This window comes from Alligator sinensis, unplaced genomic scaffold (assembly GCF_000455745.1).
Source record: "Alligator sinensis unplaced genomic scaffold, ASM45574v1 scaffold1416_1, whole genome shotgun sequence".
Taxonomy (NCBI): Eukaryota; Metazoa; Chordata; order Crocodylia; family Alligatoridae; genus Alligator; species Alligator sinensis.
The window spans coordinates 547,301-568,490 of NW_005842714.1; the positions used below are offsets into that span (position 1 = coordinate 547,301).

The following is a 21,190-nucleotide window of genomic DNA, read 5'->3' on the forward strand; positions in this document are numbered from 1 at the left end:
CCTGGAGGAAGCATGGTGGACATGTGCATCCTCAGATTTGTGCATGGGGTGGAGCCAGGCTGCCCACTGTAGGCTCAGGGCCAGGGGCTGTGCCAGTACTTGGGCTGTGTGGGTGGTGGCAGCACTGGGAGCTACACGCATACATGTGGCATTTATTGGTGACATTATTGGCTACACCAGCTAAAAAAAAAGCTGATTGACAATAATGTTAATTTTCCTTTTATCAGTGCTGATCTGATAGTGCACCTCTACAAAGTATACTACTCACAACAGTCAAACTGTCCATCAAAGCCAAGCAGACCAGGGACTGAGATTTGCAAAGCGAAATGATAGATAAGGAAGACTATTTCCTCAGAACATGGGCTTGCACAAAGGGAAGGGTAAGAGGGCTATAACAATGTTTGCATTTGTACTTTACTGTTGAACTTCAAACCCAACAACTGTCATTGCAGAGTAGAACTGGTTAGATCAGAGGCAGGCAAAATGCAGCCCACGGGCCAGATGCAGCCTGACAGGTCATTCTATCCAGCCCTCAGGGCCCCTAAGAAATTTAGAAAATTAATATTTATCTGCCCCCGACTGCCTGTCATACAGCCCTTAATAATGGCTTACCAAACCCCAGTAAGCGGCCCCTGGGTTAGACGGTTTGGAAAAAGCTCCTTTTTCCCTTTAAACCTATTTTTTTAATTTTTAAAAGATAAAAATAAAATTGACAACATTTAGAAGTGAAAAAGAAACCTCTGTCAGAGGCTTTTCCAGGCAGTGCTCTTCTCTCTCTCTAAAATATAACTTCTGACAAATTTTGTTAGTCATCAATCTTTTCTTCAACATTTTTTTCCAGTTTGAAAACCCTGAGACTTCCCAAAACAACTTGACAGAAAACTCAAAACAAGAAGGCTGAGAAAATACACAAAGAGAAAAAGTGCTTTCACTTTGTTGAAATTTCTGCTGAATTTTCTCTCCCTAACAGTCTCACTCAATATAGCATACTATATACAAGGACTATAAAACTTTATTCTATTATCTTACGTATTACTAGCCACTAGCATTTGACTTACAAACCATAATGCTAGTTGAGCCTTGACAGCTCTTGAAACATGCTTCTAATTATAGCATTCTGTACAGGTTCACACTTCGTTGCCCAGTACCAAAACCAAAATTTAATCTTTGGGAAAGCAAAAAAACTTTCTACTTAAACCCCCCAAAAATCCTTGGCAGCAGAAATGCTCCTGTGTAACAGAATTTGCAAGTGATTTGTGCCTTATTAGAAAACTTACTAGGACAAAGCCACTTGTTTGCATTCAGCTAACCAGATACTTTGTAACTTCTACTGATTAACATTTAAATTGGCAAGTTCTCTCTCTCAACATCAGATTGGCAACACTAAAAAAAAACTGTAAAAAAAGCAAGCAGAACAGCAGCAACAAGGTACTCAAAGATTTGACTGGTAAAGCTGATAATCAGAACTGCTAATTCCACCATGTGTTCACCAGTTAACACGAGAAAATTTCAAAAGGACTATAACTAAAAATAAAACATTTCACACATTAACAACAAAACTTCAAACTAACAGAAGTATGTGTATGTTTCATGTCTAAGATCCTACACACACATGCACACGCACACACTCTACATGGAATGACATTTCAATTTCCGACACTATAAAAGTCTTACAATAAAGAGAAACCAATATGATTTGAGGCTGGTAGCAAAATTCTTAATGACAAAAGACTTCAGTACAGTTGGCAGTAGCTTTTAATAGTGCTGTTCTACTCTGAGAGGATACTCTAGAAATAACATTTTTGTTTTACTTTTTCACTATCTTAAAAAATTCAGCATGCTCAGTTTTCAAGACTTTTTTAAAGTGCTAGCCTTGCAAAAAAAATCTGGACTCAATCAGCAGAGTTTGTTCTCTTCTCTCATGCATCACTTAAACCGTATGCAAGCCCACCTATATCTAAACACTTGCGAAAATTACTGCTCAGTTACCACCACTGATGTCTTCCATTAGATTGTACAACAAACTACAATTTAGTAAACAATTCCCTTTGCACATGAAAACAGAAAGAGTTCTGCCTCTTCCACTGTTTCAGATGCTAACATACATAACAGGAACAAAAAATAGTAGTGACAAGTCAAGCTTTAAGTCAAAAAATGTTGATAGGTGCAGGATAAACTAATCTGTGGATTAAACACATTTTCTCACACACTATTCAGATCAAAATTGCATTTTTGAACATTTAAGCCACATCCCATTCAATTTTGCAGCTGGCTCCTAATCCCCACCCACCTCCACAATCCCAGCACCATCATTCTGTCCCCTCCCTGCCCCAACCCCTCCAGAAAAAGTTGCCAACCCCTGAGTTAGATAAACTCTTGCATGAAATGGCTTGGTTAAGAATGTTCCTACCTTGAGCAGAGGTTGAACTAGATTACCTCCTAGGTCCCTTCCAGTCTTATTTTCTATGATTCTATGCCACCTGTGCATACTGGGTATGGACAAACATAGATTTGGAGCCATTTCAGAAGGGGAGGTGTGCAGGGGAGGGGGAAGGGGACTCTTGCTCTGAACTGTGCAGCAGCTATTATTGTTGCATGAAGCAATGTTAAAGGTCACAGGAAAGTAGGCTGTAAAGTTGGGGCTGTTTACCTACATTTGCATCACTCTCAATTTGTGCACAAAACTGTTGGAAAATAGCAGCTGCATGTTCCCGATCAGCAGCTCGTCTTTTGAAACTGCTCCAAATGTAGATTTACTCATACCCATAAGCATATGGCAAGAGGAGAGACTTTCCCACTCCAAGCTTTGCTCATTCATCAATCAACAGAACTCTGCATCCAAAAAACAAACAACCCCCCCCCCCCAACACACACACCTGAAGCAAAAGGAATCTAGACTGTTATATTGAAAAACTAAGTTTTTAACCAGTTGGGCTCTTAACAACTGGTGCTTGCCAGTAAGAATTCCGTGGATTGGAACTAAGAAATCATCCTTTAGAGAATGGGTGTCAAACATATGGAGGCACTCTATCCTACTGGTAGAGCAACAACTGGAAGTTGGGAGGTGTGGCAGGCCACCGAACCCAGGGCACTTGGGCCCTGGTGGACATGGCCATCAGTTGCCTGAGGGTGAGCAAGGGCTGATACAGCCCCAATCACCCTGTTTGCTTGGTTTGTCACTTGGCCCTCACTTGCCCTACCTCCTACACTACTGGCCTTGCTGCTGCCGCCATGTGCCACAAGCCAGAGCCACTTATGTGTGCCTTGAGCTAAATCTGGCCCATAAGGAGCAGTCCAAATCCAGCCTGGGTCATGAGAGGAGTCTGACACTCAAGCTTTAGAGTTTTTAGAACGTTTGCATTCTTTGGACTGCAGTGAAGCTTAAAGTGATTTTTAATACATTAGCAACACTTTTTCTATAAACAACCATAAGTTTTTGCTACAAGCAATCATAAGAAAATTACAAGTTTCCTGGCAAAACAGATTTTAAAAATTCAAAATATCCTATGAACTATTAAATGGGAAGTCATACTGGTTTATAATTAAAATACTAAGATTAAGCCAAAAACATTTGTCCAGCTACTTCTGGTTTTGAGCTCAGTAACTTGCATCTAACTAGACTAATCATCCAGAAAAAGCAACTAGTCTTGAGAAAAGCCTTTATATCTTACAGGGAAAAAACATTTTTTGTGGAAAAGCCGCAATCTCACCTCTATTTAAGAGCAGAGTTTTATGTAGGTCAACCTTAAAAGCTCAAGCTACTTTTACACTATTAGAATCTATCCTCGAGTAAAAGCACACTCTGAACTAGTTGAGTAAAAGCACTCTCTGAACTAGTTGAATAAAATGAAGTTCTCTCTACAGCATTCTGAAGTATTACTTTAGGTAAGGCACCGCATACCTCATAAAGCAGAGGATAAGAGCACTATGAATGCTGCTCTATTCTGAAGAAATAACCAGTCTGGCAGAATATCTCGGCACTCTACCAGGTAAGCCTTTTAATCATTTTAGCCAGGCTGATTAAATGCAACTTAGATGTCAGATGTCCTGATGAGTTCCTCTGAACGGTACAAACATTTGGACTTTAACAACAATAAATTGTTTTGAAGTAGTACCCTTCTGCTCTTCAGAACTGGTCCTTGTCTCTGACCTGACATTTCTGGCAACTTTGCAAAGAAGCATTTTAGTATACATGGAATAAACACTACTTTGGGGCACAAAGCCAGAACTATTCTGAGGATAACTTTGCATCCTAGTAAAAAGAATGGAAGTATTAGAAAATAGGTACTGTTCCACAAATTTGGAGAATTTAGAAAAAAGCCATAGTGGCCAGAGAGAGAAAGATGGAAACCAAAAGGTTTTAAGGAAGACTGTACAGGATTTTAAAACATTTGTTAAAGCCCTTGAGAACAGAGAGTTTTTAAAGAAAATTGATTTAAAGAAGCTAGATTAGGAAACGGGGGTTAAGAATCTGCCCACAAGCCTTAAATTTTCCCAAATAACAGGATATCCATAGTGTACTGACATCCAACCCTTTGTTTACATCCCTCAGGTAAGGAACACTATTTTGAAAATATATATTTTTTACATCCTGCTACATGCAGAAAATCCCCATTTGGGCAATTTGTATAGCACCTATAAGAGTTCCAGTTTTCATTTTCTTTTTGCAAGTCAACTCTTGACTACCAAAGTCTTAAAAAGGATAAACCTTATATTTTAATGAATCAGCTTTTTGTAAGCTGCAGCAAAACAAAGGGCAAATTACTATGGATTTCTTGAGAGAAAAAAAAAAGAGCCCCACTGCTTTCAACTGGGCCAGAATTTGTTCTAAACAGAGCCAGAATTCCAACAAAATAAGGAGCATCATTAGTTGTATTAGTGCTGCAATTAGTACACTGTATTAGTGTTGCAAAAAGAAATCTGAGCAATATAAAACAAATAAGATCTTCTTTGCCATTTCTTTTTTCCTTGAATAAAACATTAGAATAAGTGGTAAGAAGGAGCAATGCAGCTCAAGATACTGTCCTATGCAGGACTGAAAACAAGCAATGGCTACAGTAAGCTACATGAAATTATCTTTTTCCCCATGTCAGTGTCATGGGATGACAGAATAACAGATCATAGTCATAAAAGAATACCTATTCCTATAAATGCAGTAATGCTGTCTGCTTAGTCTTGCTGCTATATTTTAAATGCCTATATGATAACCTTTGATTAACTGCAAACTTAAAAAAAAAAAGCAGAGAACAATTCTAGCTAGACAGGTAGAGAGGCATTTCTGTTACTGCTTACCTCAATGAATGGAACCTGGAATAGACTGGTTCTGAAAACTGCTTGAGGAGACAGGGTCCTAATCTTCCTGTTGAAGCCAACTATGGTATTGCAAAGAATAGATCTGATAATAAACTGGATAGGTCATAGGCTACAATTTATAAAGCAGTGCAGCTAGCTTGATATGTGCTATTTGAAAGTCCTAAGGAATTCTGCAAAGAAATTTAGGTCACCATCAGTGAAGCATGGAGAAGATGATTTAAAGAATTCTGTAAGAAAGAAAATATTGCAAAGGCCATGGCTGGTTAAAAGTCAATGGAAGATTCAAAGCCCTGTTTTTTTAGGGAGTTATCATAGAGTTCACAAGATCTTTTAGGACAACACTCCATCAACTATTAATTAGATTTTTACTGTAGTACTAGCCAACTGTCCATCAAGAATGACAAGGGGTGGTGGGCAGGGATGGAGCAGCAACACCTAACACCCTAAACTGCTGCCACTCTGCCTCTGGCCCCATGGGCCACCACCACCCTCCCCATCTGCCCCGCTTCATGGGGGGGGGGGGATGGATGGACGAAGCCCTATGTCCAGCTCTGCCTCATCCCCACCTCTTGTCCAGCCCTGTTTCCCCCTGCTCCCCCACCTCCGGCATTGGATCCAGGCCTGTTCCCCTCCCCGCCTCCAAGGACCAGGGCCAGGGCCAGGGCGCGAGGCCAGCACCACTGCCCTCCCCTCCAGCCCTGCTGGGGGACAGCATCAGCATGACAGCAGGGATTATTGTGGGAGCGAAGCCAGCACTGTTGGTCTCACCCCACCCCTGCTGTCTCCCCTCTGCCTCCAAGGAGCCTCCTCAGTCTCCGCTGTCATAGAGGTACTTCCGTCTGTGCAGAGCATGCTGGTTGTTTCATTAAGCATTGTGACTGGCTGCCAAGACAACCAATCAGAGTGCAAATAAGCATTACAGACAGGCAGACTAAGGATTTTATATTAGAATTGGTCTTCTGAGCCTGATGAAATCCAAGAAAAACCTCCTTCCTAGCTGCAGCATGTTTAATTTGACTCTGTTGATGGGGTGTTGAGACTGATTTTTTCTCCAGAAAGGTCCATTTGAAGTATGCAATCTTCTCCAAATACCAAGATACTTCCACTGTCTTCCCCTTCCTCCTCTGTCTCCTCAGTTTCAGGGGATGTGACATGTGCATCAAGAATCAAAACAAAAACTGTACTTTAATTTTTTTTTTTATCATGTCTTATCTGTGGGGGGTCATATATCTAATGCGACTAAGAAATGTAGCACTTTGCAAAGGTTATGCCTTCATCATATAATAATGTGGCAATAGGCACACATGCTTTTGTGAGCTTGTGGCTTAAAAACTCTCTTTTTGCTAGGTTACTGGTAAGGATGAGCATCTATTTTGCTTTTTTTTTTTTTAGAGGAACTCTCCACTAAAATGCGAGACTCAATTTAAATTAGCCTTATTGTTTTTAAGCCTCTAAATAGGACTAGCTGTGGTTATACTCAGGATCTTTTTCTTGTGTCTATCTGACAAGTGGCTTAGGGGTTCTGTTATCATGCCTGAAGCCAATAAGTGATAGAGCTTTTATTTTAATGGCCTAAACATGTCAACTGCATTGCCTCCTAAAATCCACTCATTTTTAAAAGTGCTGTTTGTTCACAAACTTCTCTGCAATTTTTTGACACCAGGGCATTTTTGCATTAAAAGATGTTTTGGGATGATGTTCAGAACTTTTAGGTTTGCTTAAAACTATTCTTCGCAGTTTATTTTTAACATTAACTAAAAAAGTCCATCAGCCCAGCATTTCTATCCTGTAGGACAGGGATTCTCAACCCCTTTCTGTCTGAGGGGTCCCCAGCCCCACCCACATGACCCCCAGCCCCAGGGTCCCCAGCCTCACCCACAGCACCCCAGGTGCAGTCAGCAGGGCTCAGCAGTGGGGAACCCCAGGGCCCACTCACTTGAACAGCATCAGCAACTCAGAGCCTCACCCACCCACCAAAAGTACTGCCCAAAGATGGAGGCTGTGGGGCTGTGTCCACCCCTCCCTTTTCCTCAGGACTTGCCCTAGCCCTGGGGGGAGGGGGGAACAAGGCTGCTCTTCCTCACACTGGGCCAGGCCAAGCAAACCCCTTGAGACTGGCTTGCGGGCCCACAGGGGGGCCGCGAATCCCAGTTGAGCATCACTGCTGTAGAAGAACAGAAAGTGACCCAGGTGCCATTTTTCTTACATAATTTCCTTTCTTACACAAGCTGCAAGTAAGAAGGCAGGCAAAGGGTTCTGGGACAGTGAGCTATTTGAAGACCTTCAAGTAGGCTGAGATGGCTAAAGCCTTCAAACAACCTGACAGATTCCAACGTTTGTCTCAGAACCCTACATTTTATAAGCCAGCTTCAGAGGCCATTCCTAAACATACCAGTGGGGTGTTTAAATTATGGGTCACCTAAGGTTTCAAAACTGGATGAAAGCCAGCACTGTGCACCCAGGTTGACTATTAAAGAAAACAAGCAGCAAAAAACAGTGACTGATCCTTCAGCTTTCTTTCAGTCACCCAAGTTTTTGCCTTCACACACGTGGGGCAAAAAGGAGTAAATCACAAAACCAGGACCAAAAAAGGTAAATAAAATTAGGCCCTACTCTAGAAAGCTGGTCCAAAACTAAGGGGGGGGGGGGGGGGGGGCCCGACCACCAACCAGGTGCACATGGTGGCTGCAAATACAAAGTTAAGTAGCAGAGGCCCCTTTACTCTGAGAACTGAATTGCACTTTAAAGTACCAAAAGAACAGATGAAGCGAGGAGACGGTACACAATGCATGCCGTAGAGCATGAAGACTGTTTATTGCTAGTCAATATTATATAAAGACTACTCTTGATTAATAAAATAAAATATGCTGTTCAGTCTCATTTTTACAAGTCATTCTAGCAGGGCCCTCTGAAGAACATCCAATCAGCTTTCTTCTTTTGAAAAATCTGAAGTGTAACACTAGCAAGTTCTCTTTTGGTATGTTGGACAGTATCTGAGTGCAGTGCTGGTCCAATTTTGGTAAAGTTGCCTTTGAAGAGAATCAGTTTACATCTAAGCTTCTTAGAAAAGTTTACAGCCATTTAGAGGAAGTTTAGAATGCATAGTTTCATAGTTGGTAGGGTCGGAAGGAACCTAATCAGATCATCAAGTCCGACTGCCTGGCATGGGCAGGAAAGAATGCTGGGGTCAAACAACCCTGGCTAGGTGATTGTACAGCCTCCTTTTGAAGACCCCAGGGTAAGAGTGTGCACCACTCCCCTTGGAAGTTGGTTCCAGCTCCTAGCCACCCTGACTGTGAAGTACTGCTTCCTGATGTCTAGCCTGAATCTACTCTCAGTCAACTTATGGCCGTTATTTCTTGTTGCTCCCCGTAGTGCTCGGGGGAACAGGGACTCTCCCATTGCCTGCTGGTCCCCTTTGGCAAGTTTATAGATGGCCACCAGATCCCCTCTCAGCCTTCTCTTGTGGAGGCTGAACAGGTTCAGGTCCCATAGCCTCTCATCGTAGGGCCTACCCTGCTACCCCCCGATCATGCAAGTTGCCCTCCTTTGGACCCCCTCAATGCTGTCCACATCCCTCCTGAAGTGCAGCACCCAGAACTGGATGCAGTACTCCAACTGTGGCCTGACTAATGTCGCATAGAGGGGAAGGTTCACCTCCTTGGATCTGCTCGTGATGCATCTATGGATGCATGACAAGGTACGGTTAAGCCTTCCTGACCACGTCCCTACATTGGCTGCCCATGTTCATCTTGGAATCAATAGCAACTCCAAAATCCTTTTCTGCCTCTGCACTGACGAGAAGGGAGTTCCCCAGCCTGTAGGTATGCTGCTGGTTCTTCCTCCCCAGGTGCAGTACCCTGCACTTTTCAGTATTGAATCCCACCCTATTCTCATCCACCCACCTCTGTAACCTGTCCAGATCAAGTTGTAGCCTGTCCCTCTCTTCTAGGGTGCCCACTTCACTCCACATCTTAGTGTCATCCGCAAGTTTGAAGAAGGTGCTTTCCACCCCTTTGTCCAAGTTGCTGATGAAGATGTTGAACAGTGCGGGCCCGAGGACCGAGCCCTGGGGAACCCACGTCCCTTCAGGTAGAAAATGACCCGTCTACCACCACTCTCTGGGTGCTGCCCTCCAGCCAGTTTGCGACCCATCTGACTGTGTAGGTGTTGACACCACAGTCGCCTAATTTTTTAACGAGGATGGGGCGAGAGACTCCAAATAGATTAAATAAGACAAACCTGTGAATACAGCAAATAGAAACACTTCTCCTAAACTATTGTTGAACCTTTGCTACTAGATTAAAAAAGAAGCCACACGCTTGGAATTAATTTTTTCCTAGATGTCAGGTTTCTATAAAACTCTGGGGAAAGAACAGATAAGGATGAAAAAAAAATGTTAATTTAGTCCATTCAGGGTAGACCTATTTAAATCAAAGCAGTTAAAATGAGCAGTCAGGAAAAAATACTTAAATAACTTTTTTAATCTTCTTGTGCATTTTGACTTTACTTCTTTAAAGATGATGTATTCAATTTCACTATACAACCATTAAAAACATATTTACAATGACATGTGCCTTTTATGCTAAATTTGGAATTTCCTGCAAATGAGGCTATTTCAATGTTCACATTCATTCAGATTTATCATTTTCTAGAATAAATTGTAGAAATAAACAATGATGCATTTCTAATTTATTCAATTGTTTTCTTTGAGATTTCTATCAAAACTGTACTCTAATGGAAATTGGTATCCAACTAATGAACAAAAATAGTCATGTGAAATACAAGAAGTACACCAATACATCAGTCCGATATTGGATTGGTACCGATATAAAGAAAATTGCCTTTTCTTTAATATAAATGCCCATGCTGCATTTAGCTGCAGTGCAGCACAAAGCAGAGCTGGCAGAGTGGAGAGCTGCCTCCAGCTGGTAAGTTGGAAGGGGAAAGGGGGGTGCAAGAGACAGAGGTGCATTTTGTGGAGTGGGGGCAGCTCCTGCCGCTGCTTGCACCCTGGAAGGGTGGGGTGGTTGTGGCCCCAGATCTGTGCAGCATTGGGCGGGCTGCAGCTGCGGTGCTGCACAGGACTTTTCTTGCCAGGGGCTGGGCTCGGAGCTGGCTTCAGCGACGCTGGGAGGAGGCTGCAGCCACCCCAAATTTCCCCACAGCTCTGCTCCCAGCCCTGTGCCACCTCCTGGCACAGCCCCAGCTGAATGCCCTGCCTCTACCCAAGCACCAGGAAGAATCCCAGGATGTCATCCTCCCGCTGTACTTGGCCTTGGTGAGGCTGCAGCTGGAGTACTGCATCCAATTCTGGGCTCCACAATTTAAAAAGGATGTGGAGAAGCTTGAGAGAGTGCAGAGGAGAGTCATGGTCAGAGGGCAGGAGAACAGGCCTTATGATGAGAGGCTGAGAGCTATGGGACTCTTCAGCCTGGAAAAGTGCAGGCTCAGGGGGCACCTGATGGCTGCCTATAAGTATATAAAGGAGCGTACATCAGGATCTGGGGGGAACGCCTGCTCACCAGAGCACCCCAAGGGATAACAAGGTCAAACAGTCACAAACTCCTCTAAGACCATTTCAGGCTGGACATAAGGAAGAACTTCTTTCCTGTCCAAGCCCCCCAATGCCTGGAACACACTGCTGCCAGAGGTTGTGCAAGCACCTACTCTAGACTCCTTTAAGAGCCATTTGGACATTTACCTTGCTGGGATCCTTTGACCACAGCTGACTTCCTGCCCTTGGGGAAGGAGGCTGGACTCTCTCTTCTGAGGTCCCTTCTAGCCCTAACGTCTATGAAATCTATGAAAAGCTGGGCAGCACTGGGTGGTGGCACGGAGCTGGGAGTGGAACTGCGGGGAGATTTGGGGTGGCTGCAGCCTCCTCCCAGCGCTGCTGGAACCTGCTCTGAACCCAGCCCCCATCAAGAAAAGCCTCATGAAGCACCGGCTCCACCCCACACCTGCAGCGCACCCCATATCATGCAGATCCAGGGGCACATGCCCCGCCCTCCCAGGGTGCAAGCAGCAGCACAAACTGACCCCACCCCACAAACTGCACCGCCATACCTCATAGAAAATGAGGGTTGGGAGGGACCTCAGGAGGTCATCTAGTCCAACCCCCTGCTCAAAGAAGGACCATCCCCAACTAGATCATCCCAGCCAAGGTTTCGTCCAGCCAGATCTTAAAAACCTCAAAGGATGGAGATTCCACAACCCCTCTGTATAACTTGTTCCACTGTTTAAATACCCTCCTAGTGAGAAAATTATTCCTAATATATAATCTAAGCACTTCCCTTGCTGCAACTTGAGACCATTGCTCCTTATTCTGTCATCTGCCACCACTTAGAACAATCTAGCTGCATCCTCTTTTAAACCCCCCATCAGGTAGTTGAAGGTTGCTATTTAATCCCCCCATCTTTCTTTTCTAGACTAAATAAGTTCAGTTCCTTCAGTCTCTGCTCAGAAGTCATGTCCCTCAGCCCCCTCACCATTTTCATTGTCCTCCGCTGGACTCTCTCCCATTTGTCCACGTCCTTTCTGTAGTGGGGGCCCAAATCTGAACACATTACTCCAGATGTGGCCTCACCAGTGCTGAATGGAGGGAAATAATCACTTCTCTTGACCTACTCAACACAACTACCAATGCAGCCCGGTATGCCGTTAGCCTTCTTGGCAACAAGGGCACACTGTTGGGTCATATGCGGCTTATTGTCCACTGTAACTTCCAGGTTGTTTTCTGCAGAGCTGCTGCCCAGCCAGTCAGCCCCCAGCCTGTACTGCTGTATGGGATTGTTCCAGCCTAAGTGCAGGACTTCACATTTGTTCTTGTTAAGCCTCATGAGATTTCTTTTGGCCCAATCCTCCAATTTGTCTAAGAGTCGCTCTAAATCCTAGCTCTACCCTCCAGTGTATCTACTACTCCCCCCAGCTTGGTGTCATCTGCAAACTTGCTGAGGGTGCACTCTATGCCATCTTCCAGGTCGTTGATGAAGATATTGAACAAAACCGGCCCCAGGACTGACCCGTGGGACACGCCACTTGATACCAGCTGCCGACTAGACACTGAGCCATTGATTACTACTCTCTGAGCCTGATGCTCCAGCCAGTTTTCTATCCACCCTATAATCCATTCATCCAGTTCATACTTCCTTAGCTTGCCTGTGAGAAAGTTGTGGGAGACTGTATCAAAAGCCTTGCTACAGTCAAGATATATCATATCCACTGCTCTTCCCATATCCACAGAGCCAGTCATCTCATCGCAGAAGGCAATCAGGTTGGTCAGGCATGACTTGTCCTTCGTGAATCCATGCTGACTGTTCGTAAATCACTTTTTCCTCCAAGTGCTTAGAAATGGATTTCTTAAGAATATGATCCATAAGTTTTCCAGGCACTGAGATGAGGCTGACTGGTCTGTAGTTCCCCGGATCCTCCTTTTTCCCTTTGTTAAATATGGGCATTATTGCTTGCCCTTTTCCAATCATCCAGGACCTCTCCCAATCGCCATGAGTTTTCAAAGATGATGGCCAGTGGCTCTGTAATGACATCAGCCAACTCCCTCAGCACCCTTGGGTGCATCCCATCCAGCCCCAGGGACTTGTATGTGTACAGCTTCTCTAAGCAGTACATAACCTGTTCTTTTGCCACTGTTGGCTGCTCACCTCCTCCCCAAACTGTGCTGCCAGGTGCAGTGATCTGGGAGCTGACCTTGTCTATGAAGACAGAGGCAAAAAAAGACAGCTGAAGTGGTAAATATTTCTGCATCCTCCGTTACAAGGTTTCCTCCCCCATTCAGTAAGATACCCACACTTTCCCTGACCCTCCTCTTATTGCTAACATACTTGTAGAAAACCCCTTTATGTCCCTTGCCAACTGCAACTCCAACTGTACTCTGGCCTTCCTGGGTTCATCCCTGCATGCTCAAGCAATACTCTTATACTCCTCCCTAACTGTCTGTCCAAATTTCCATTTCTTATAAGCTCCCTTTCTGTAATTTAGTTTACTGAGGAATTCTGTGCTAAGCCAAGCTGGTCTTTTGCCATACTTGCTAGTTTTCCTGCACATTGGGATAGTTTGTTCCTGCACTCTCAGTAAGGTTTCTTTAAAGTACAGCCACAGCTCTTCTCCCCCTCAGTCTGGCATCCAAGGGGATTCTGCCCATAAGTTCCCCGAGCGAGTCAAAGTCTGCTTTTCTGAAATCCAGGGTCCTTACTGCTGCTTTCCATCCTTCCTTTCTTCAAGAGCCTGAACTCAATCATCTTGTGGTCGCTGCTGCCCAAGTTGCCCTCTACTACCACATTCCCCACCAATTCTTCCCTGTTTGGGAGCAGAAGGTCAAGAAGAGCACAGCCCCTAGTTGGCCGCTCCAGCACTTGCACCAGGAAGTTGTCCCCAACACTGTCCAAAAACTGCCTGGATTCCCTGCACACTGCTGTATCACCTTGCCAGCAGATGTCAGGATTATTGAGGTTCCCCATGAGAACCAGGGCCTGTGATCAGGAAACTTGCCTTAGCTGGTAAGTCTATTGAGGTGGAATGGGAGGGGAGAAGGAAGGGACAGATCAACAACCCCTGTGGTAAGGAAGGGAGCAGGGCTGCAGTAGGCACTGACCAGCTGTGGTGGAGCAGGTGTGGGACGGAGCCACAGTTCATCTGGGGGTCACAGAGGGAGTGGCTCCCATCACCGCACACAACTTGTCCGCTTGCTCCTGCCAGTCATCTAGGAAAGCACCGGCGGGGGGGGAGACAGCCCCAGATCTGCATGGGACAGGCCAAGTGGGCTGCAGCTGCGGGCTGGGGCCAGAGGCCACGACATCCTGTGCTCTGGGTGGGTTGTGCTGGCACTGGGAGGGGGATACAGGGAGGGGCCACAGCGAAATATGGGGTGGTTGCAGCCCCCCCATTATCCCCCTCCCAGCACCACCCACTTCGAGCACAGAGCAGTAAAGCCCCTGGCCCCAGCTGCAGCCTGCCCTGCCCCACCCTGCACAGATCCAGGGGCACACCCCCGCCCTTGCCCTCCCAGACGAACAGGGAGAGCAGTGGTTGGAGCTGCCTCCGCCCCTCCCACTGTGTCAGAAGTAAGATCAGTATTGGCCAAGAGGTGTGGGTGTGCAGATCAAAGCCCCCGCAGTGAGGGAGGGAATGGGGCTAGGGGGGCAGGAGCAGACGCTGCCCAGCCAGGGCAGGGTGGGGTGCGGGACAGAGCCACTGGGGGTGCCTCCCACCGCTTTGCCCACCCTGGGAGGGTATGAGGAGGATGTGTGCCCCCAGATCTGCATGGGGCATGGGCAGGGTGGGCTGCTGCTGCGGGCTGGGGCTGTGCCAGGCTCTTCCCGGCAGGAGTGTTCGGGGGCTACAATGAATTTCTGGGTGGCTGCAACCCCCTTGCAGGACCCTCCCAGCACCGCCACCACCCGCCCTGAGTGCAGCCTAGCCCATCTCCCGCCAGGAAGAGCCCGGCACAGCCCTGGCTCCAGGCCCAGCCTGCACTGCTCCGATCCAGGGGCACATACACTCCCCATGTCCTCCCAAGGTGTGCGCAGCACTGGGAGCCACCCCCCAAGATGAGCCGTGGCTGTTTGGCACCCTGCCCTGCCCCGGGTGGGTGGCACCTGCCCTAGCCCTACTCCTCCCTCACTGCAGGGGCCTTGATCTGCCCCCCACGCCCCTTCCCTTTCCCCTCCCCTCCCACCACAACTGACTTACCAGCTAGATGCAGCTCTTCAAGCTGCAGGGCTGTGCATCGGAAATCAGATCAGCATCAGCCGATATGCCTCCTTAAAAAACGGCTATCAGCATTGGCCCCCAAAATCTCTACCGGTGCACCCCTACCAAATGGTTCATGTTCTTACATGAAATGGACCATCTTACACCAAATCCTAGGAAAACACCTAGCCATTCATTACAAACTTACAGGAAGTCTACAAAGAAAATTAAAGAACTGACATAGCCTATTGCTCTAGCACCTTATATTGGCCTTAATTATGGTCAACCAGCCACCCCCTCTCCCTTTTGGGCCACATTTTCCTTGTGACCAGCTAGCAAGATTTTATCCATGAAAAACTAACTACTCATTTTCTTTTATTACTATACTATGAGAAGTACTTTTATTGTGTCGTTTTTAGTTGTGCCCAAAACTGATAAATTGCAGTCCACAAAACTTTTTCCTTTTTTTTAAAAAACAATACACAACAGAATCTAAAGGGTATACACAAATCATTTTAAAACAGTGATAATACCTCCCCTATTGAAAACGAATGTATAGAATTCAAATTTTTCACCTAAATTTTAAGATGAAAAACTAACTTACATTTTTTTCTTAAATTACTATAAGCAACATCTTATTTTAAATGTGAAACTCGTAATTTTCTCCATATGAGAAAAATGACTTCAGCAGAATTCAAGTTTCCTCTTCTGCTATGAAAGAGATGATCAGTTATGGAAGCAATGGTATTATTTAATCAATTTTGTGCTAACTGCTACTAGGAGTTTGGCTTCTTAATTTTATATAAAATGCAGATATCCATCTTGCATTTAATAAAAGATGAAAAGCAAATACCCTCATGTCTTACATGCGTATCAGCCCAGCCTCTGGCTTCTTTACTGTTCATTCCATCCAGGAAGAGCATACACCAACTGGAGAGACTTCCTCAGCCTGATGAAGGGTTTTAAAACCTGAAAGCTTGCTAAAAAGTTTTTTCCAACTATTTAAGTTGCTCTAATAAAAAGATATCAGATTCACCCAAAGAACCTTGTCTGCCAAATAGCCTCAAGTCACCTGAACTCCTATTGGCCATCAGTCTCTGTATCAATTTCTCAAACACGGTGGGGAAAAAACATGAACAACAGGCAACTACAGACAAAGAATAAGATACAAAATTATAGGTACATACTTTTGTCATTCCTCCTGTCTGCGCTGTGTTCAGTCCTGTATGACCAGCCATCTGTGGTGATACTTGGGTTAAAGTCTCTGCCAACACACTACCTGCATTCCCCTGCATGGCAGGGGCAGAATATTGTATTCCTGCTCCCCTTCCTCTGCCCGCTGCTGCAAGGGATCCATTCATTACCTGCCCTTGTGCTTGCTGAGGCTGAGTCATTAAACTGTGGCCAGAATTACTGTTGAGAAGGCCCTGGTGCGTCTGACTGAAGTTAGCATTCATACATATCCCAGGTCCAGTCTGTGATGTTGCAGGGCTGCTCGTCACCATCCCCACTTGTTTTTGTGCTTGAGAGTTCAGTGCTTGTGAGGCGGGCGTAGTAGGTCCAGAGGCACTGGCTGCCTGTTTTGCCAGGCTTGATGCAGAAGAGTCGCCTTGGTTTAAAGGGCTCTTGCCCATAGCACCCAGATTACCAATGTTAGCACTGTTTGGCTGCCCTTGGACTTGATTACCAACTCCTTGCTGGACAGGGCTACTTGAATTCACATTTCCAATTCCTGGGTTTAGGGTAGAGCCACTGCCCCCCCTTAGAAGCTCAGAAAGTTGTTTGTGTTTGGAAGCTGCATCTGGAACGAGGTTCCCACTGCTATTTAAAAGGCCTAACTCTCCATTGGGGATCAGCTCATCAGGAAGATCATTTTCCAAGTCAAACAAAGATCCAAAATCTAAAAATTAAACAGAAACATATGTAAGACAAACCCTGAAAAGACGATTAACTTGTTTGTATAGGTTCATATTCAATATGACACTGATATAATGCATTGATACTAATGAAAAACTGTGCATCTCACCTTACCATATATTAACACCATTAGGGGGTGTTAATATAAAAGTGCTCTATGCAGTATACAGAAGTGCTCTATGTATATAAAAGTGCTCTACGTATACAGAATAACATCCTTTGTATAGTAGATTAAGTGAAAATACTGCCTAATATGTGCTTCTATCCTAAGATTTATTTAGTTATTTTGAAAAACAGAACATCAAGCAGAAGAAACTGGGTTGCAAGAATGACAGCTTATTCAAACATACATTTGCAAAAAGCAGAAGGGAATAGAAAAATCACTGGCATACTAAGATTGTTCATCGATCTTTTCTTTGTTTGAATCTGCCCCGGTATGGAAGTCCCATCTTAAATCACCTTCCATCAATAGGCAGTCATTCTTCTATAGTTAGACCATTAACATAGAACTGAATGTATATTGTACTATATTTTTCTGTTTTTATTTCAAAGAATCCGAACAAATACTACACTGCCTGTATAATAGAGCCATCAGACTGTACTGAACTTCAGTACACAAAGATCACATTTTAACTTAAACCAATGACCGTTTTAAAAAAAGTATGTGAAATTTTTAAATATCAGTTCACTAGGATATGGGAAAAACAGATCATATAAAGTCACATCCATGCACCAAAAAAAAAAATCACACCCATTTTCTTTACAGAAGCCCTCTTAATGCTGACATGATTATACCACCTTCCAACTACAGCTCTTAATTTAGAATTTTGATTTAAAATAGCCAACACATCTTTGTTGCTGACAGTGACCATATGACTTAGGGTCCAGCCCTGCCTAACTTCACACTGCCATGACTAACTACCTCTCTATACTGGTATTACTTAAGAATAATTATAAATAAAGGAGACCCAAATATCAAACTGGAAACAACTAAAGCAAAATGGAAGATGTGATTTTGAAATTAAAATAGGATTCTGACTATTTATCTTTTTAATTTTACTATTAAAAGTTATTTTTTTTAATTACTAAACCAGCATCAGATAAAAGTGGCCATTCTGAATGAACAAACAGCTGCTTTTGAATGTCTTCAATCAAGAGCTAAAAACATACTTCTTTCATAAGAAAGGTAATTTTCACTTAATTATAAATCAAAGTTATAAAATAAAAATGAAATGTATATACACTTTGGTAGTTCTATGAACTACCGAAAGCACTGATCTAATAAACCAAAAGGTCTATGCAAATGACAGAACCCCCAAAAGAAGTGAAGAATAAACAAGTAAGAGTACACTCACTCCATCAGCTTTATACCTGCCAAGCATCTTTCTCCAACAGACTACAAAAAACGCCATCTGCAACCACACCTTTTCCATAATGACCCTCAAACTGTATTCTGAATGCTGAACTACAGAAATAAATATCTGGTCTAATAAAAGATATCAAATGTACCCAAATAATCTTCTCTACTAATGAAAGAAATACTCTAGCATAAGTTGTATATAAATTCCTCAGATCAGCAGTCTGTCCACAAAGAGACTCAATTCCAAAGAATGCACTGTAGCCAAAATAAATTCTACAAGAAAAAAGTGAGGTAGTCTTTCAAGGCAGTTATTTTCAGATATTTAAAAGAGATATTATGATGATATGTGACTTACTATTTTCTATACCTGACAGGCCATAAACTTTTATCCTCTTAACCCAATAATACGTGTTTAGCTAAAGAATCTCCCAGAAAGGAAATCTTAATTTGAAGGAAAATCTACTACTTCCCTTGTAGTTCGTATGAGCAGTTAAATCTCCCTCTTTATTTCAGTCCATCACTAATTTTTTCACCTGAATTCAGCTTCAGCTTCCAGCCACTGGTTCTTGTCATAATTTTTTTTAAAATAAAGGACCCTTTGATAATTTGTATTTCTCAGAGGCTAAACAAATCAAGTTCTTTGAACATTCTTGCTGCAAGGCAAGAGGCTTCCCTAAACTCTCGACTCATTTTTGTGACTTATCTATAATCTCTTATTTTTGTCCATTTTTAAAAAAACCTGCATCATTAATATTCTAGTACTGCTCTTACCAGGGCTATAAAATTACCTTTTTAACTCTATACATCCCTGTTTGCATATCTGAGAAACGTATCAGCCCTTTGTGCCATAGCACCACACTAGATGTTTTGCATCATATATAATAAAAACCCACAATACAGAAGGCTATTTTTAACATGTAATGGAACATAAAATAATTTAAGTGATGTAAAAAAAGTATTTTCATTAGAAATTGAAACATGTAAATCTGAATAGTTCAGCAACTCCAAAACTGATGAGGATATGTATCCGAGCATGAAATGAGCTGGACATGGCAAACTGTCCCTCACCCAGGCAAAACAGGAGCAACATGAATTTGTTCCAACCCAGGCACAACATCTGATTGACTGACTTTTTACTATAGCATAATGAATACATATAAATGTTTTCCAGTCATCCTTGCAAAGCCTTACTTGCCCATAGTAAGTGATCTGACAAACAAGTAGTTTAAGACTCCTATGATTTTATACCAAAGGCAAGAATTTGAAATACTTTATTATCTGAAATTGTAAGCCATACATACTCTTAACAGACTGAGAAATATGTTTAGATAAAGCAAGGTTGCAATTGTTTAGGTAGTCTCATGACTTACTAACATGGGCTACTTCAGACCAACAAGTGAGTGTCTGTTAACATTTTACCAATGTCAGAGAAGTACTGTAAGAAAATAATTTATAATGTATTTAAATATCATGAAAACTAAATGGTTACATTTTATAATCAGAGGCAACAGAGAAGATATGAACAAACAAAACAAAGTTTGAGGAGAAAAAAGTTGTTTAGGAACGCAAGAAAGAACAGAAAGACATAAGGCAAAAAACAGCCATAGTAAAAAAAAAATCCAAAAAACCAGTGTCTACACAAAAGGTATTCTGAAGCTGTGAAAAGCTGCACTCTGTCCTCTAGAGATGCTAGAAGACATAAAATTAACAAGCCAATAGGCTTTGAGGGTTTCTGACAACTATGTATAATAATGGAGGGGGTGGGAAGAGGGAAGACTTGAGAGCTCAAGTTTCCCCATAACACAAGGCAGATGCTTTTGTATGGGATGCAAACTGCATGCCCAGGAGCACACCTTAACTAACCCATGTGGGCAGGAAGAAGAAATACCAAGAGATCAGGGCAAAAGGGAGGGGGAGAAAGAGATAACAAGCGAGGAAAAGGGAACAGGAGACCTAGGAAAGCAAGCAACAAATGAAAATGAATATTATTCATAAAGTATCCCATGCCTTTAAAACACTCTATAATTCTTTCATACAATGCAGCAGGATACAAATAAAACATCACAAGAACAGGAATTTTTCCCCACTGCTTGTTAAAATCCAAGTTTTTTATTCTAATCCAAATGCTTATTCCCACTTCACCCCAACCAACAGATAGGAACATTCCATAACCTTATTTACACAGCTTTAACTTTATCTCAAGACTTCAGGTGAACACTGAAAGCAACTGACAGGAAAAAACAAACTGGTAGAATGCCCAAATACTGTATATACTTTCACTGAAATGATACCAACTTAGTATTTACTGATGTTTCTCTCTCTCCCCCACCACCCAACCATTTGTTAGCTTTCCCTTTACCAGCTTGTTTTTTTTCCTGTTTTATTTTATACAGAAGTTCATTGTGTATCTTTATATGGTATCTTTAATATCCACTTGTCACCTCTTCTTTCTCTACACCACTATCTTATATTTGCCTATTACACTGCATTCTCTCTCTTCCTGTATTTTCTCTCATCTTTTTGCTAAGATTTTCCTCCACATTCTTTTAAATGCATTCTATTGCCCTTCACTCCAAGTCATCTTCATTCCCCGCCCCCCAAACTTTACTGCCTGTTTCAGTGCTAATCAGTTTTACCTGGCAGCAAAAAGGAATAGGATTCTCATTAATTTTGATTCTGTTGAAGCTTGATCAAGCTCTTAATAGCAATCAAAGCAAGGAAACCACCTGTCTGCATCTCAAACAATATTTATGTATCAATTTATACATAGTCCACATATAAAGGATTACTTTCATAAGCTGTATGGGTTACAAAACTTTAAAAAAGTATAAAGTATAGATTCTGAAGAGGATAAAAGCACTTCCTGAGACTAGTTAAATAAGCTACTACTGA

The 21,190-nt window shown here is 43.1% G+C and overlaps 1 protein-coding gene across 1 annotated transcript in view; it reads right to left on the bottom strand.

The window, feature by feature from the left end:
• The window catches only part of CREBBP (CREB binding protein), a 190,440-nt gene that overhangs the window by 157,097 nt on the left and 12,153 nt on the right, over window positions 1-21,190 (bottom strand). The window contains exon 3 of the mRNA XM_014524970.1: window positions 16,209-16,921. Within this exon, the coding sequence (XP_014380456.1) occupies window positions 16,209-16,921 (713 nt within the window). The remainder of the gene's footprint in view (window positions 1-16,208; window positions 16,922-21,190) is intronic.